Source organism: Gekko japonicus, unplaced genomic scaffold, assembly GCF_001447785.1.
Source record: "Gekko japonicus isolate JY-2015 unplaced genomic scaffold, Gekko_japonicus_V1.1 scaffold780, whole genome shotgun sequence".
Taxonomy (NCBI): Eukaryota; Metazoa; Chordata; class Lepidosauria; order Squamata; family Gekkonidae; genus Gekko; species Gekko japonicus.
This window is the reverse complement of record NW_015168071.1, coordinates 1,302,609-1,321,864: the sequence shown is the minus strand read 5'-3', so window position 1 is coordinate 1,321,864 and position 19,256 is coordinate 1,302,609. Positions and strand designations below refer to the sequence as shown.

The 19,256-nt window shown below is 42.5% G+C and overlaps 1 protein-coding gene across 1 annotated transcript in view; it reads right to left on the bottom strand.

The window, feature by feature from the left end:
• MALRD1 (MAM and LDL receptor class A domain containing 1) overlaps window positions 1-19,256 on the bottom strand; it is a gene marked incomplete at its 3' end in the record, with an annotated part of 156,338 nt that overhangs the window by 27,884 nt on the left and 109,198 nt on the right. Inside the window, exons 19-21 of the mRNA XM_015414606.1 lie at window positions 11,319-11,406; window positions 7,797-7,973; window positions 1,864-2,038 (exon numbers count right to left, since the gene is read on the bottom strand). Coding sequence (XP_015270092.1) covers window positions 1,864-2,038; window positions 7,797-7,973; window positions 11,319-11,406 — 440 coding nt within the window. The remainder of the gene's footprint in view (window positions 1-1,863; window positions 2,039-7,796; window positions 7,974-11,318; window positions 11,407-19,256) is intronic.

Here is a 19,256-nt window from a genome sequence, read left to right as displayed (position 1 = left end):
TTCCCTTCCTTGAAAGCCCCCATAGCCTCTCCTCCTTTCCTGCCTACATTTCTTCTTCACATCTGCCAACTGACCTACCTTTATTTCCTCCCCATCTTCAGTTTTCTGCCCTTTTCTACCTTGGCACACTCTACCAAGGAAAACTATGGCCCTTGCCTGGGGATCAGCCAGGCTGGGCACAACCATCTGCCTCACCATCTGTGTGGGGCTTGGCTGTGCAGGGCACCAGTTTCTCCCTTGCCTTGTGCGAGGCTCAGCCAGGCTGGGTGCTGCCCTCTACCTCACCTTGTATGAGGCTCAGCTGAGCTAACTGCCTCTGTCTGTATTGTCTCATGTGGGTGTCAGGCTTTGTTTCACCTTGGCCCCTGCCACACGGGGGGGGGGGAAGTACGACCAAAGTGCGGCTTTTTAAAGCCACACCAAAAGAAACATGCGGCGGCGGGATCACATAGATCCCCTGAGCTGCTGCGCAGTTCCTCCCCAGCAAGATCAGATGCTGGGGGGGGGGGGAAGCTACTGAAGGGAGAGCGAGGCTGTTGAACTGTGCATGTGTATGCGTGCGCAGTTTGGATTGCTCCTGGATTGCTCCGGACGACAGGTGTGGTGGCGATCTCACGGCCACACTTGCTGTGGTGCTTCAGGTAAGTCCTCCTCTGTAGGAGGTTCTTTTTTGCAGTGGCTTTTCTGGGTTTAGGGACGGATCGGGGACGGGTGCGCGCCACTTCCCAGATGTTGCGGTGAGATTGCACCCATTTGCTGCGCCCCCAATCGGTCCCTCTCCTGGGCCAAAATCTTCTGTGTGACCGGGACCCTTGTTTCATGTGTGGCTCAGTGATGCCCTTTGTCTCACCTTGTTTGGGGCTCAGCAGGGCCAGGTGCCACCCTCTGCCTTGCCTCACTTTATGTGGGGCTCAGCTGGGCCAGGTGGGCTTGGTCAGGCTCTGCCTTCTGCCTTGCCTTGCATCATATGGGGTGAGCCTCATACAGGGCTGAGCTGGGTTGGGCACCACCTGCCTTGCTTGCCTTGTGCCAGGCTTGGATGGTGCTGCCATCTGCCTCTTCTAGCGTGGGACTCAGCTGGGCCAGACACCACTCATCTGCCTCACTTTGCACAGAGCTAGGCCAGAGTGCTACCATCTTGCACAGGGCTAGGCAGGGCTGGGCTCCAGTGTCGGACTCACCTCACATGGGGGTTGGCCTGGTCAGGCACCAGTGACTGCCTTTCCTCAAGCAGAATGAGAATTTGAGGTCCTAGTCTGAAACTGTAACCACTACACCAGATTTGCATTCATGTCAGGGTTGCTGTTCAACAGTAGGAAGTGACCAGGCCTAGATAAGCCATGCAAGTTGTATCCTATCAAGTCACTAGGTGGCTACTGCTGGGCCTGACCCCAATGAGTTCTCCTTCAAAGGCCAAAATATCCCTGGAAAAGGCCCTCCTCCTCTCTTTTTCTTGATAGAAACCAAGCCAGTTGTTGTTGCCTACCAATAAAATAAAATAAACATCCACTGAGGGAATCTGTTTCTTAAAGCTACAAGCACTCCTTTTGTCATTTGTGTTTTTTTTAAGTTCCCCAGTGTATTTATTTTAGATTTCAGATTTTTCTGCAAACCTAAAAAAGTAATCCGCATATACTACCAATTTATTCTATTTATGCCTTTTCACCAGATTCCTGTTTGAATCCAACTAAAACATTTAAAGCATACTGAATAGACACCACTATGTCATGTTTACAATGGATTAGTTAACAACTTCAGTTGAAGAAACCAAAATATGTCCACATTCCCTGTTAAAAACAATGTCACAGGTGACTGATTATGTACAGACGAAAAGAAAGCATACACTTTTGACAATTTACTCACATTGAATGATCAACCAATGGTCTGTGATTCTCTTCTCCTGGATGAATGGTTGCCCCTTTACCAAGGCCCCACTGGAATATATTAGCAATATGGCCTGCAGATATGGTTGGCACTCTGGCTGTAGGTTGATACCATTCACACGAGTTTCGATTATCAAAGTCACAAACCTCTGAAGCTATTTAAAGAACAGAAAAGCATATTGACACCATGTTAACCTATACAGAAATCAGGCAACAGTTGTTGGTCATGAGCACTTTGGTCAATATATTCTTAGAAGCAGGGAAGCCTCAAGAACTTGCAGGAGTCGCTTCATGTTGCCCTGCATCCCCTTCTGCATGCTGTTTGCTCTTTCTCTCCTCCTGGGAGCCTCCATGTCCTCATTTTCCTTGCTTACTTCTCTCCTTCTAGCTCAGCTACCAACTTTTCTTTTGTCTGCCCTTACAATATTCATCTTTATTATTTACTTCATTTTATAACCCACCTTTCTCCCAACTGGGGACACAAAGCAGCTTACATCATTCTCCCCTCCTCTGTTTTATCCTCACAACAGTCTTGTGAGTTAGATTATGCTGTGAGAGAGTGTGACTGGCCCAAGGTCGCTCAGCAAGATTCCAAGGAAGAATAGGGATTTGAGTCTAGGTCTCCCAGATCCTAGTTTGACATGCTAACCACTACACCACAGTCTCTCAGCTTGCCCTACTTCTCTCCCACTGGAACATCTCCCTGGGAAAAGTCCAGCCAAGTTGCAAAAGTTGTGCAGTAGCAAGTCATTCAGGTGATGTATAATAGTTACTGCCTGGCTCGGCCATGTCATGCAAGTTGGTGAGGAGGATGTCACTGAGACCAGGCCACGCAGGCATTGAATCCTAGTCACAACTGCCACACCTGGGTGAGTTATTATGATGGACCCCTGTCACTCCCCCACTGTGTCAGGGGAGTTTTGTTCATTGTTGTGACTGAGCAGCCCCAAGCACCATATTAATATTTGTGTTTTCGACAGTCTGTTTGTCCCAACCTGTCACACAGAAAATAATTTGGCTTTAGCGTAGCCCAGGAACTTGATGGGGAAAACAGGAGCCTTTTTGTTTTACCCTTTGAAATGTTACTTGGGATGGAATAACATTCAAACTGAAATTTTAAGTTTATTTAACAGGCAGGGGATGAATAGGTTAGTCAGAGGTTGGAAAAACTGAGGTAAAACTTGTTGGTATTTTAAAGTAAACTTCTTTTAACAGGCAAAATAGTGATCTTGAAGCTTTCTTGCATATATTCTAGGCTCTTAATAGTGAGATATGTTTGACTTAGTATATTAGTTACAGCAACAATGGCTGAGTTCAGACTGGCAGTTTGCCCCGATATAGGCACGTGCGGGCGTCATTTAGTAGAAAAAGAGGTGCAGGAGCTCATTAGCATAACTCATTAGCATATGCCACACACCCTGACATCACCAGAAGTGTGTCAGAAGGCAACACCCACCACTCAGGCTCTACTGGACTGGTTTGGATTGCTAGCTATTGGGGGGGGGTGCAGATCTGTCCTCGCAGAAGAGGGAGAGCTTGTACCTGAATAAAACTTGGTCTTAAAGGTGCCATTGGACTGTTTTGGGCCGGGGGGCGAAGGGGGGGGCTCTGCAATTTACCTGGCTGCTTTTTGCTCTGACTGAGGGCTGCTTGTTGCATGTGCCCGCCCCCTGGGCTCTTTACTGCGGGAGCTCTGCTCCTGTGTGCTCCTGCAGGAAATGACTCCTGGGCATGTGCCAGAAACGATTCACAAACGGATTAAAGGGGCCGTTCACACAGGCACATGTGTCAGGCATTCCCCAGCCGTACTCAACCCGTCTTGTAACGCTTCCCTCCTGAGTTTAAAAGATACCAGGTGAAAGTGGTAGCAAACCTTGGAGAGCGCATCCATCCCACTTCCTGGAAGTTTAAATGCTAAAATCCACGCGAACAAGCTGCATTGATAATTGTGTGCCTATGTGCATAGGCACACGTCGCCAGAGTGAGAAAAAGCCACTTACAGCCGCACCTCCACCAGGGCGGTCCAACAGTGTGAACACTCCCTTGTGCCTCCTCCCCAGTATGCTCCCGCATCAGTCAGTGCAGTGTGACTGGGAATACCCAGAACAAGTTGTTCCGGGTCTTTTTTGCCACGACTCCTTCACGCTTCAAACTGCCAGTCTGACCTCAGCCAATGTTTCTTCAGAGAGTTTCCTATGACAGTGCAGTTTTCTTGGTCTTTCTTTGAGCACCTAAGTTGCTCCTTTCTTGAAAATATGGTTTATTTCTGTCTCCTGAGCAATGTTCCCTCTAAGCTGTGGAGTCTTGTCAGCAAAAATTGTACTTTGTGAGCTATTGACATTAAAGTTGTGAGCAAGCAATTTGGCTACTGCATAAATTAGTTTATTCCCAAGCCATACTTCCTGAGCTAAGATAAAAATGTGTGAGCTGGAGACTAAAAAACTGTGGGCTAGCTCACATTAACTCAGCTTAGAGGGAACACTGCTCCTGAGTTGTCTAAAACCATTCCCCCCCCCCACATCAGACCCCAGGTCCTGCTCAAAGCCAAAACCCCAGCAAAACTCGGCAGAAATTAATTTTCTTCTCCACAGAAGATATAACCCTGTTCCTTTTGGCTTGAAAGGGAGTTTCAGCACACTACCCAATCACTCTTGCCAAATCACCATCCCAGTTTTGGTGTCTTTTTATTTATTTATTTATTTATTTAGTTATTTTATTTCATTTATACCCCGCCCTCCCCGCACGAGGTCTGTGTAAAGCGTACTCAGTTTAGGCTGACATTTAGTCTCTAAATTCTGTTAAGTAATTTTTCCTTAGGATAGGAATATAACAGTTAAGGCAAAGAAATATTTTTCTTCACTCTAAGGTGAACCTGTCTAACTTTTCCTGTCAGAATCACTGACTCCAAACTCTGTCAGAAACCAGCTGACTGCCTTCAGACTGTTTCCAACTGACAGAATTTCTGGAATGGAATGAACTGAACTGAACTCTCTTCAGCACTCAGCTGATTACATAGTTTTTCTCAGCTGGCACTGGCTGATCAGAGACAAGGAGCAGCCTGTCACTCACGGTCTCCATTCCAGTGAAGTGTCAACCCTTCACCTCCCATATTTCTGATTCTGCTGCACTAGGAACCTGGTTTTTAAGTGCAGTCCATCATAGTTGCACAAATTGCACAGTAGCAAGTTGCCTGGGGGTCATTGCTCAGCCTGGCCCCAATGATTCCTCCCTTGAGGGCAGGAGGAAGCAAGGGTGGAATTGGATGCCAAAATAGCCCTGGGGAGGGCCCTGCTTCCTCCCCAGTCTTTTACTCAAAGAAACCAAAATTTGAAGGCTTGCAGTATTGTTGTGGTTACCTAGCAATCCCCAGAAAGGCCACTAAGAGTGCACTCATTTCTTAAAAGTACAGGCATGGCCTGGTTACTAGTGGCAGTCTAAGGTATAGGAATATGAGGGGCACTATCAACAACAGTATGACATCCTGGAAGGGATATCATGACTCTCTAGGAATTGCCAGAAACTCCAGGGCTATTTTTGGGCAGGAACACACAGGAACGGAGTTCCGGTTGGCTTCAGAGTTGGCCACGCCCACTACAGCCAAAATCTCTCTGTGCATGGCTCCAGAGGAAAGGCCTGGAGAGCGCCCCCCCGGCAACTCTGAGGTGGGCAGGCCAGGGGGGGCCTGTCCAAGGACTGGCTTGCCTAGGCTCCCTGCAGCTGTGGGGCATCCAGCCAAGCCAAAGGAAAGCATGGGGTGTGGCCTAATATGCTAATGAGTTTCTGCTGTTGGGTGTGGCCTATTATGCTCATGAGTTCCTGCTGGGCTTTTTCTACAAAAAAAGCCCTGAGCAACTCTATAGTGAGACATAAAGAAGTTTCCTAAAGAAAAAATAAAGTGATATCACACTGTTGCCAATGGCTATATTTTTATTTTATTTATTTATTTATTTATTTATTTATTAGACTTTTACCCTGCCCTCCCGCCCTCCAGTTGGCTGCAGGAAACAGAATCTAGGGGCAGAGGATCCCCCACCCCAGATGGAACCTAGTAAGCCTATCTTCTGCTGTTCCATTGTGGAGTTATTATTTCACAGTATGGTACAGTTTTATTTTTGACTTGCTTACTGGTTGTCCCCAACTTTACAAACAGAAGCAATGGGAGTGGGGAAAAACAGAAGTACAAATCATTATCTGGATCAAGGCAGTCAAGCAGAAGTAGCGGAAGACACAGCCAGCCATTACGAGGACATAAATAACATGGATATCAATCTTTTATGGGTTTGTGGGGAGGATTATCTTCCATTTTCATTGTGGTCTTATGGCAGGGCTAGGGAATTATTTGAACATCCACATATTAAACCTAATGCTCACCAGTGCTTACAGAGTCATGGCATGTTCACTCAGACATCACATGGTTCAATTAAACTACGACAAGTGTAGTTAGTTGGGGTCCTTCAATTTGAGATATGAAGCTATTGCTTCAAGACGATTTATTAACCACAGCTATTGTTAACAATGATTTCACATGATGTTGGAATGCAGACATGATAGCTTAATTCAGGTTTAATCCTGGCATTATCTGGTCATGCCTTCTCTTGCTACAAACAGAAGGAAAATAAAGCAGCATTTGTTAAGGCAAACTAGGAGTGAATGTCTGTGAGCTGAATCCTGCAGTGCAGTCAGTGGGCTTGGAAAGTTAGTGGGCTCATAAAGGTATAATTCTGTTTAGGATTGCACTGCTGACTGCCCAGACTAACCACAGTTAATATTATTCCTGAAAGCAATCAACTTCAAAAGTGCATCAACATGTAAATCTAAACAAACGTGTTGCCAATGCACAGAAAACAGCAATAAACGAATATACTGTCTGGGGCAGTTAACTATAACCAACACATCTGCCTAATTTCCCACAAGATAATATCCGTAATGCTTCCGAGCGCCAATGCTACACCGTGAGCTTTTCTTCAGCTGCCTTTTAAAGTGTGGATGATGCCTGATCACTTTCTCTTATGTAGAAATCCTCGCCATCACAGTCTGCTTCAGGGATTATTTCGCACCATTAATGTTCATTCAGTATATGCTTTCAAGCAACTTCAATAAACTGTGCCACTTATCTGGCCAATGTTGCTTATAAAATAATTTAATTAGAATTAGTATGGGTGACAGCCAAAACATTTGGTTATTAAGGATCTAGAACAAGCAAGACTGTTTAGGGCCACATCTACACTGAAGCTACAAATTATGTGCAGTTACAATGATGATTCCTCCTGCATTATTTCTCATAGATGAAAACGGTTTGATGCAAAAGACTGGCACAGAGGAAGAGCGGCCTTTCCTTCTTGTGGTGTTTTCCTGTGAAACTTGTTGCCACCCCTAAGTTGCTTTCACATCCCCACCGGGGAAAGTTTACACATAACCTTTCCCCCCTGAGTTCAACAGTTCTGCTGCTAAATTCACAAATCTATCTAAAGGAATGATACACTAGGAAGTTGTGTTGTAGAAGCCATGTTGAAATTAATAGCAACAGTACAACAACAAGGTAGAATTTTACCTTAAACTAAGCACTCTGAGAAATCAAATTCTGATAATAGTGGTTCTGTACTGTCTGTTCCTAATATATACTGTCCGTTCCTTTCCCATAGCGAGATATATGGTTATGTCCACAGTTCTAGGCAGGGGCACAGAAAGCAGGACTGATCAGGAGGATCTTAACTGGGGGATAGATAGTACAGGAAGAGGCACTCCAGCTATCACTCAGAAATGTTCTTGAATGTTCTTTATGCAGCTGTTATTGCAAAATATATTTCAAGGAGACAACTGGACTGACTAATGGCATGACTTGGTAATGCCCCTTTCTATAAGTGTACATCAAAACAATGTAATTGAACTAGTAGTAACAAATAATTTGCTCACCACAAGATGACTCATCAGATTTGTCAGAACAGTCGGGTTGGAAATCACACCTCTGAATTATCTTTATGCACTGGCCAGTGGCTCTGCAGATGAATTCCTCTTCTGTACAGTTGTTCATGGGCAGCGTTACAGGAATGGATGTTCCCAATGGAGTTGTGGAATCAGCCATTAAATTTCCTTATAAAAGAAATAGTTGCAATTAACTCATGTATGTTTCTTAAATGCCCCCTTGTTTCTCATATATGAGAAAAGGTAGTAATTTTTCTATGTCAAATACAAGATTTTTTTTTAGTTTTTAATACGTAAGGAACTGATATTCTAAGAACAAAGTTTGAGTCCAGTGGCACCTTTAAGACCAACATGGCTACCCACCTGAATTCTTCTTAATGGTATTTTAATTAATTAATTAATTAATTAATTAATGTTGTTATATTTATACCCTGCCCTCCCCGCGAATGGGCTCAGGGCGGCTTACACAGGCACAAAAGTGCATATAGTATATAAAAACTAAAACAGTTAAATATTCAATTCCATCGATGCATGCATAAAGCTCCCAATGTCGTGCATAACAGAGGGGGAGGGCTAGGGCCGTGGATAGATGTTACCCAGCCCTCCGGCGGTATCGCTCTATGATGGAATGGTGGTGGTGGTGGTAGTGGCAGTGGCGGCTCCTACTTGAAGGCCTGGCGGAAGAGCTCCATCTTACAGGCCCTGCGGAACGGTATGTCGGACCCTGGCCACGTAGGGCTTTAAAGGTAAGCACCAGCACTTTGAAGCGAATCCGGTATGCTATAGGCAGCCAGTGCAGTGCTTTCAGTACAGGTCGGGTGAGCTCCCACCTAGGGGCACCCACCAACAGCCTGGCCGCAGCATTCTGCACCAGCTGCAGCTTCCGGATTTGCGACAGAGGCAGCCCCATGTAGAGAGCATTACAGTAGTCTAGCCTCAAGGTGACCGTCTGTAGCTAGATCATTGCGGTCAAGGAAAGGAACCAACTGCCATATCAGCCGAAGATGATAAAAGGTTGATCTGGCAGTGGCCGCCACCTGGGCCTCCATAGTTAAGGTGGGGTCCAGGAGCACTCCCAAACTCCTAACCTCCTAAGCTGGCACCAGAGGTGCCCCGTTGAAGGTCGGAAGCAGGAGCCTTAACCCGCTATGTAATTCAGACTATGTAATTCAGACTCTTTGCAAACTTATTTTTATTTCTTACTAGACGTACTTGTATATCAACCAATTCTGTCATATTTTAAAGCTTTAGGAGTTCAGTGCTGTTTATCAGTAACAAAATAATTACACATATTACTTTGAGAATTATATATAACATTAGCCTAGATTATTATACATCTAACAGTGAAATCCTATGTAGCGATATTCCAGTTTAGCTCCATACATGTCAACGGCCTTAGAATGGAGCAACTCTGTATAGGTTTGCCCTATAAATGACCTTGTTTTTAGATTTCTAATTTACCATAATGTAAATGTCTAATTTTCGTGGTATACATAGATGGTATTAGTGTGTCACTTCCCACAGACCATATGAAATTTACCATAATGTAAATGTCTAATTTTCATGGTATACATAGATGGTATTAATGTGTCACTTCCCACTGAGACCATATGATCAATTTCCATTTGCTTCTTTTTTCTTTGACTAACTTCTTGTCTCTTTTGATACACTCATGTCTGTCAGCAAAGTAAACTTCACTAACCCATACTAAAATGCCCCCTCTCTCTATGACTGCTCCTCTATGAAATCCTACCAGCTCTAACATATCATATTTCAAATAAAAACTGATGTGTTAAATAATATAAAGTAAATAGAGTTAGGTCAGTCAGTTAGTTTATTATGATCTTATATCAGAAAAATCATAACCACAGTAATCAAATAGACGTTCCGATGGTTACATTACATTAATTACATTAGTTAAAATTAGATACATATTGTAACTGTAAATGTAAACTATTATGCTAGTTAAAATTGTTAAAATGCACCCTATTCTTCTGTCTAATTCAGTGAGCCTGAGCAGAAATCTCCTATTTTAAAGGTAACATCCTTATGAATGAATATGAATTGCCTTATCTTATAACAGTCATCAACCAATGACACACAAAAGTCTATCGGTAACAAAACTTACAAATCTATCAAGGTATGCTACCATTAAAACACATGTCCAGAGTTAGGTCAAGATATGGTTCTCCACTACAGATTCTTGCTGGGCCTGATAACTGAGCATAAAATATCTCTTCCTAAATTTATAATAAGTTTTTCTAAACTGGACACAGGTATTTCAATTATGGCTGGGGAAGGGGGTTGGGTCCTACTGATGCCAGAAATAATTTTGCCACTGGTAGGAAAGCCACCCATCACTGATGTTGTGGAAACATTATGATCATATTCCAGGGATTCCAATACCAAGCATCCTAAAATAGCTGATGATGTACTCTTCAACACTGCAGTTCCCACACAAGAATCTACTATCTGTGTCCTTCTGCATGCCACTGAAAAGCATGGATGCTATTACTGCTATGGCTGGTCTACCTAACACATTGAGAATTCACCATGATTCATATTAGTCATGTCAGTCAGAAGCAAGGAGACAAAATAATCTTTCATTTCAGGCAGGTTGACATGTTAGCCTGTACTCTGTACCTCTGCAACTGGATTCTAACTGGCCCTTATTGGTAACACCCCTCCTACCTTCTGACCAGGATATAAGTACTGATGGATATTCATTCTTACTTGTACCCAACAAAGTGAGCTTTGACTCATGATAGCTTACACTCTGGAAAACTTTGTTGGTCTCTAACTACTGGATTTAAATTTTGTTCTGCTACTACAGAATAATCCTTAATTTATCTTGTCCTTGCATTTAATTCACTTTCCCCTTTAACTGTATAAAGTCAACCATGTACAGTTATAGAGTTCTTACAAAGTGACAAGCAAGCCTCTTACTGGAAATCTAGAATTTAAGGGGATTTAGTATTAGTGATTCTTAATGTCAATACTTCCTTCTCAGGTTAAGCAAACTGAAGCTTTTACCAATCTCAGGGTTCTCTATGGTGACCTCTGTCAGAACCAGCAAATGTTTTAAGCATAATGACTGCATATCAGAATATTTGTACAGGTAGGAGGCATGAGGCAATGCAGCATTATACCTTTATCTATTTCCTTCAAACAACTTTGACTGATACCACTGTGAGTCTATTTTTCTGTGGTCCACAACAGTACATCTTTATCTCTTCTGCTCCCATAGCAATAGCCTCTGCTATTGGTTGGCTTTCCACCAGAGACCTTGCAGGTCTTCCTATTACTATCTGGCTTGGATTCCATAGAGCCAGTGTGTGGCTGGTAGAGAGGAGGGTGGCCACAATAAGACCACATTGCACCTCTAGAGCATATGCACCTGAAAATTCTATTAACTCCAATTCATTTTCTTGAATAAGGAGCTAAACCTCAGTTGCATGGGATCCACATGTTGATTTCAAATAGCAGCTTGACTGCACATACATTTCTACTTACCATAGTAAAGTGTACAATCCATAAAAGACAAATCATCAATTCCAATGTCTCCAGTGAAGCCATCCCCAACGGTACCTTCCACCAAAATCTGAAGAAATAATGATTGCATTGCCATCTGTCACTACTGAAAGAACTTCTACTTCTCATTACATATTTAATATCCATTTAACCCCAAACAATGTGGTTTGGACCTTTTCTTAAATAAGACCTTAGAGTCAGTCTTGAGAACAGACTGTGTTTCTGGAAGAAACTAATCATGATTAACTCTCTTGGGTGCTCATATTAATCATCAAGAACACTCAAGCATTAGTACGGTTGGCTACACCACCATGTGTAGCCCATTAAAATATCACTATAATATAGAATTATGGTAAGATTCTGTAGTTTGTACTTATCACTGTTAGCACATTCAGTAGTAATCATTACTTTATAAATCATGGTTATTTCATAAGAACATGTGAAGAGCCCTGCTGGTTCAGACCAGTGGTCCATCTAGTCCAGCATCCTGTCTCATACAGTGGCCAACCAATTCCTTTGGAGGTCCAACAACAAGGCAAAGAGGACTGATGTTGCCTCCTGGTACTGGTATTCAGAGGTTTACGGCCTCTGAGAGCCAGTTTGGTGTAGTGGTTAAGTGCACGGACTCTAATCTGGGAGAACCGGGTTTGATTTCCCACTCCTCCACTTGCACCTGCTGGATGACCTTGGGCAAGCCATAGTTCTGGCACAGCTTTCTTTAAAAAGAGCAGTTTCTGTCAGAGCTCTCTTAGCCCCACCTACCTCACAGGGGAGGGGAAGGAAAAGGAGTTTGTAAGCCGCTCTGAGACTCCTTTGGGTAGTGAAGGGAGGGGTATAAATCCAATCTCTTCTTCTCTGAATGTGGTTTCCCTTTCATTTCCATGAAACGTAATGGTGTTGGATTGTACAATAACAAGGATCTTTTCCTAGTGTAAATAGTACCACTCTCATACAGGCCATAACATTCCACATTTCTCATGAAATACAGGTATGACATCAATGCAGAGGCTGCATACAGATCTCATGTATCTTGTAGGAATGAATGAGGGTCCATACAAGTATGCACATGCCTAATAATTTCTTTCATCTATCACAGATAGCATACATATGAATCTCCATAGCCTGATAAAGCGGAAGATACATCTTACTGTCAATATCACAATTTCACACACTATTAGGTGTGGGCAATATTCCAGAAAATATATCCATATTTTTCAAAACTAATGTATGATGAAAAATTAAAATGGCATATGACAAGTTAAATTATAATTCAAAACCAAATGATCCTATCATACATTTGCATAAGAAGATGTGTTTCTTCTATCATTGGCATTTGGGGGAGAGAAGAAAAGAAGGGTGGTTAATATCTTGGGATCAAATGCCACCTTTAGAATGCATGTTTAGACATTATTCACTACCCCATCCTTTGTCCTACAGGTAATTAATTCCTGTAAAGAATTTGCACTTTCAGAACTCTAGTAATGAATGCCAAACAGGTAGGTTCTCATCACAGCATAAAAGGTGAGTGTATTTTTATACTCTAGGAGTTTTCCTTTGATGGGCACATAAAACCCCAATTAGCCACAATTCAATGTAGATGAAGAGCATTTGCCCACAGGAAAAAATAAAGTCATAAAAAAGAAGGATCCATCATAAGAGACTAAAAAAAGGAACAATTTCCTGAACAGCAGGAAATACACAGAGACTTTTATTTAAGTAACATGTAACTGAAGTGAATGCATAATTTGTTTACCCTCACCATTATTTTCCTCTACTCCCTTTGTTGTTTTGCTCATGTCAAATATTATGTCACAGGGTTGGGAAATTCCTATGGGAAGGGGAAGACCTTCAGAGAGGTATAATGTTATAGAGTCCACTGAAAAACCTGTTAAGAGATAGAGTGAAAAATGGAATTGCGGGGAAGAAAGAGCTGGGAGGAAGTGTGGAGGCCGTGATTTGCCTCCCCTGTAAGTCCCCTGTATGCCTAGCTTGTATCAAATAATCTTCTGCAACCCTGACATTTCAGTATGGTAGCACCAAAGAGAGCTGATCTATTCAGTAGACAGATGACAAATATTTAGGAATGGAAATGCTTGGGATCATGATCATTCTATCCCTATACCTTAATGCATACAGTTTGCTATTCCAGTTCTTAGCTATCTATCATCTGCACCTCCTCTTGAACAAACTGAGGTAGGTCTTCATTTACTCATACTTGTGATATATTTATATGCCACCTTCCAAAATTTCCTTCCTTTCTCAAACATTGAGCCCTTGAAGTCTCCATGATTTGATACAGTAGCAAAACCTCGATTTAAATAAGGTTTAGGTATCTGGCTGCTATGTCATCATTCCAATCTGTAATATTCTACAGTAGTTCCAATATTCATAAGTTTTTAAAAAACAGTTGTTCTCAGAACAACATGTTTAAAAGCAGAGCAATTCAAAGGCCACTAATTTTTTTTAATATGTTAATTGGATTTTTATACAGACACCACTCACCACCCCAACACAAAAACCACAATAGACATACACAGACACTATAACTATTTCCTCAACACATCAAAATAATCATCCAGCTTGGTTATAAATTGGTGAAAATAAAATATGTATTCTCACTATTCTAATACTAACCAACTAAAATTTCACATTACGTAGCTCAAGTTCCTCCTAGATTCATCTATCCGAGTAGTTATAAACTGCCATATATATTTTACTACTACTCCTCAGTCTTCCTATTCATAAGACAATATAATTAGTTCAGAAATCACCAACTAGTTTTCTATTTAGTTCACTTATAGGTCAATGAATAAAGTTCATTCTAATTTTTTTGGGGGGTTATATATTCAATTAAAATATTCAAATATCAATCACCTGCAATATTTAACTTACTCATTCATTATAACAAAACAAGTAGAATACATACCTTAAACAGTACAAGAGAAAGAAAAAAAACCCCAACCCCCCCCCCCAAATATTTTTAGAGTATCAAGCAGCGGAGAACCTATTGGCATGCAACTAGTGAAATGCATCCCATTACAATAACACCGCATTTCATTTCCTTTTTACATCAGCCATTTATATCAAACAAGCAAATTACACATTAGGCATAACTTTTTGTATCTTTTTCTTCCCCCATCCCTCCATAGCATCTTTCCTCTTTTCATTCTCTTCTAGATGTCGTGAATCCTTGTATTCCTGTGGTTCAATTTCCTATTCCTGTGGTTCAATTTCCTATTCCTGTGGTTCAATTTCCTATTCCTGTGGTTCAATTTCCTATTCCTGTGGTTCAATTTCCTATTCCTGTGGTTCAATTTCCTATTCCTGTGGTTCAATTTCCTATTCCTGTGGTTCAATTTCCTATTCCTGTGGTTCAATTTCCTATTCCTGTGGTTCAATTTCCTATTCCTGTGGTTCAATTTCCAAATTGACTTTTCCATATTCCCTTAAGTCAAGCTTTAGTCTTTTGAAAACCTTGCACTTTTTTACTCTTTCCTTTATTTTTTTTCCCCTGTTGGCTTCTTCTTTTTTCTCCGAGAAGGATTTATCAGCGGGTTTTTTGTCACTCCTGGTTCCAGCTTTTTTTTTTCCTCCAAAGAGCTGTTAGAGATATTATCCTCCTGAGTCTCATCCTCTGTAAGCAGAGGCTGAGTAACAAGTAACTCTCTCTCCTGGTTAAGTCCCTGTACTTCATCCAGCCTCTGCGTTGATTGTGATTGGTCTTTATTATCTTTCACCTCCAGAGACAGAGTCTGGGGACCCCTCAATAGATTCTCACAGGCTAATTTAAATGCTTTCCCCACTTCTTCTATCAAAATCTTCACAAATCCGAAATTGTTCTACAGTTAAGTCACAAACTTTTATATCCTGGTCTTTCTCTTCATTAAGATCCAGCAACTCCATTTCTTCATTCCAACATTTCAACATATATGAACTTTAAATAAACACATTCATGGGTATTTCCATGGTCATTGCTTTTTAATGTTCTTTTAATACGCTGTGCACCCAGCTCTTGAGAAACAACAATTCTTTCAGCAGAAATTGTAATAGTAACTGTCTCTTACCCCCATCCATCTTCGTCACTCTCTGTTCGCAAATATCTTTTGCGGCCGTTGTTTTTTTTCTTCAAAAGGGGAATATCCACGGGGGTTATAATAGTCAATCCCTCTTAGTTTCAACTTAAGTCTGTGTAGAATAAACTCTTCACTGTGATGTGTCGAATATAATTCAAAAGTAGAAATCTTAAAACGACTGGTCGCTGTTACGCAGGAACATGGCGACCATGTCTCTGCTCTTCAAATGCTCTCGCTTCGAGGCGAAGCCTGTCTCACCCCCATCCTCGCCAGAGATGGGGGGAACTGGAAAAAGTCTCCTGCCACTTGGTCTCCCTCTGAGAAGCCAAGCAAAGCCCACACGAAACCCGGGGGGGCAACAAAAAGAACATAAGAAAATTGGGCAGCTCGGGAGCTCCCAAGAGCCGCCCGTCACAGCGCCGTAGTGGAACCGGAACCAAGCAAAGGCCACTAATTTTCAAGACCCTCATCCATCTATCTATCCATCTATCCATCTATCCATCTATCCATCCATCCATCCATCCATCCATCCATCCATCCATCCATCCATCCATCCATCTATATAAAAGAAAGTCCCCTCACCATAAAATCAATGCCCAGGCCAAACCGGTGGACCTAGAAAAACCAGATTCAGGGAGAGTGCTCCTACCATGACATAGATGCTCACTAAGAAGGGATTTTTAGAAATTCAACCACTAAGTGGGCCAAAAGGGGTAAAATGTGCTCCCCCCATTGATTTCTATGTGGCTGCCAGGATGCTGCCTCCTTGCATCCCCCACTCTTTAATCAGTCAGCTGCAGATCTCAGTGTTCTGAGGTAAAAAAATAAAAACAGTTACAGGGGACTACAGAGAGCTAATGACAGTTGAGGAAATCAGGAGTGGCCAACTGCCTGTGTGGTGAAGCAAAGTTGCTGGCCCAGCATCCCTATGGCTTCAAACATGCTCCCCCCTCCTATACCTGACAGGCAGTTGTCTGTCAGTTGCAGCAGCAGTTGCAGGGTGCTTATAGCCATGAGGGAACCCACCCCAGCAGTAATGCCTTAGTGATCCTGCCAGCCCTGCCTCCACAGTGACTTCTAATACTCCCCCCTCCCCCTCCTACACTGGACAGGCAGCTGCCTGTCAGGTGTAGGAGAGGAGGTAGGATGCTTACAGCCAACGGGGAGGTTTGCTCAGAAGGACTGCCTTAGCCCTGCTGCTGGACCAGCCTCCCTGATGCCTTTAAACATGATCCCCCCCAACACCAGACAGGCGGGTGTCTGTCAGGTGTAGGAGCAGGACCAGGGTACTTTAATCCATCAGGGACACCACCCCAGCAGGATGACCTCCCCCCTCCCCCCTCTACAACAGGTGGTTGTCTGTCAGTGCAGCAGCAGTTGCAGGGTGCTTAAAGCCATGAGGGAGCCCGCCCCAGCAGTCTACAGAGAGGTCCTCCAGTAGAGAAAAAAGGTACATATGTCTCACTTCATTTTTTACACTACAATCTTCTCTATTAGAATTCCTACAACAAATGTTACATTTCAAACTTTACATCATCAGTATTATAACCGGATTTCTAGAAGTTAAATACCATAGCAAAGCACAGGTAACAGGCTAGTTCACTATAAATACATCTATTGTTTGCCTCCAAGCAGTCTGTACAACTCAAAACACAAGCAAAAAGTGGCTGCACTACAGAGCAAAACATACAGCAATCTTGAGATCTGTGACTGATTAATATATCCCACAAGGATCTGAAAGTGGATCAGCATCTAAAAATATATCACACTCTTGGACTTAATCTAGCACAGTAGTTGCTAGAAGGGTGGGGAGGATCCTTGCAAATGGCAACTATATTTCTATAGTGAAAAGTGGTTGTCATTTCAGCAGCATGTTTTACTTTGTTTACACAATTAAAATGAAGCTGATAAGTTGTTATCTCTCCTTTCTAGGTTTCCTAATATAGGCGCAGGTCACATAACTCAGTGCAACCAAAATTAAATATAAAATGATGATGAAAGAATCAAGACCATTTTTTTAGTAAATTCCATAAAACAAACCATGTAAGAACCAACCTGTGAACAGTCAAAATTTGTTATAGCTCAAATTTAGTTATATAGCCTGATGAGTATTCACATTACAAGCTAATGTATTTTGCTTGCTAAAACTACAGTTGAATCCTGTATTATTTTTTCAAACTCTAAATTGCCAAAAATATGAAGGGAAGTGGCTTCTCTCAAACTATATTGATGCCTTCAGAATGATGGTTTTGATTTGATTTGATTTATTAGATTTATATCCCACAGGCCCATGGTGGGTCACAACACTTCAGTCACCAACATAATAACAATAAAACATTAGGATTTCAAAACAAATTTAACAAATTTAACATTAAAAGATAAAGGATAAAAATTTAAAATCAAGTTTCAGTCCAATCAAAATAGACAGCAACTAATCAAGGCAGATTCATAGTGCTTCCTGTGGTGATGCTCTGTTGGTCTCTGTGAACTGGGCAAATTGTAACGAGCACTATGAGCACCTATGCATTTTTGTTGTCGTTCAGTCGCACAGTCGAGTCCGACTCTTCGCAAGCCCATGGACCAGATCCCGCCAGGCCCTCCTGTCTTCCGCCGTCCTCTGAAGTTTGCTCAACTTCATGTTCGTTGCATTGATGACACTGTCTAACCATCTCATCCTTTGCCGTCACCGTCTTCTTTGATCTTCTCCAGTGAGTGCTCCCTTCTCATTGGGTGGCCAAAGTATTTGAGCTTCTGTTTCATTATCTGGCCTTCCAGGGAACAGTCAGGGTTGATTTCTTTTAGGATTGACCGATTTGATCTCCTTGCAGTCCAAGGGACTCTCAAGAGTCTTCTCCAGCACCATAGTTCAAAAGAATCTATTCTTCGGCGCTCGGCCTTCCTTATAGTCCAACTCTCGCAGCCATACATGACTACTGGGAATACCATTGCTTTGACCATGCGGACTTTTGTTGGCAGGGTGATGTCTCTACTTTTTATCATGCTGTTTAGGTTCGCCATCGCTTTCCTCCCAAGGAGCAGGCGTCTTTTAATTTCATGGCTGCAGTCACAGTCTGCGGTGATCTGGGATCCCAGGAACGTGAAGTCTGTCACTACTTCCACGACTTCCCCTTCTATTTGCCAAGGAGTGATGGGGCCGGATGCCATGATCTTAGTTTTTTTGATGTTGAGCTTCAAGCCCACTTTTGCGCTCTCCTCTTTTTCCCTGAGGAAGAGGCTCTTTAGGTCCTCTTCACTTTCTGCCATTAGAGTGGTATCGTCTGCATATCTGAGGTTGTTGATCTTTTCCCCAGCAATCTTAATTCGCACTTGTACACAAAGTAAATAATAACCTTCTATAAACTTAGTAACATGATGTTACTTTGAAGTGCTGTACAAACAATATAAAGGACTGTGAAGGGTTAATTTGTCACAGAGACAGAGCCTTGAGTGACAGGCTGTTCCAAGCAATCTGATGGGTTAGCATCAGCTGAGCAGAGAAAGACTTGACAGCACACTGAGGAAAGACTCAGTCAAATTTCTGCTTTGACTGAGTTGAGTTTGATTTCAGCCTTAGCTGAGAGCAGTTTTACACAGATGAGTACTGGGGTAAAGTTGGAAAGAAAGTTTGGGAAGTTGAATGAAGACTCCCATTCGGGGCAAAGAAAGGGATAGATCTCCTAGTGAGAGGAGAATTCCCTACCCAGTCAAACAGGGAGTTGGCGCTAAAGAGTGGAAAGATCCCTGGTCTGGTGTGGTTAGAAACTGCCTTTGGAGACCTTAACAGTCAGTTAAAAATGTAAGATGAGTACTGGTGTTTCAAGAGAAGGGGTTTGGGTACTGGAAAGAG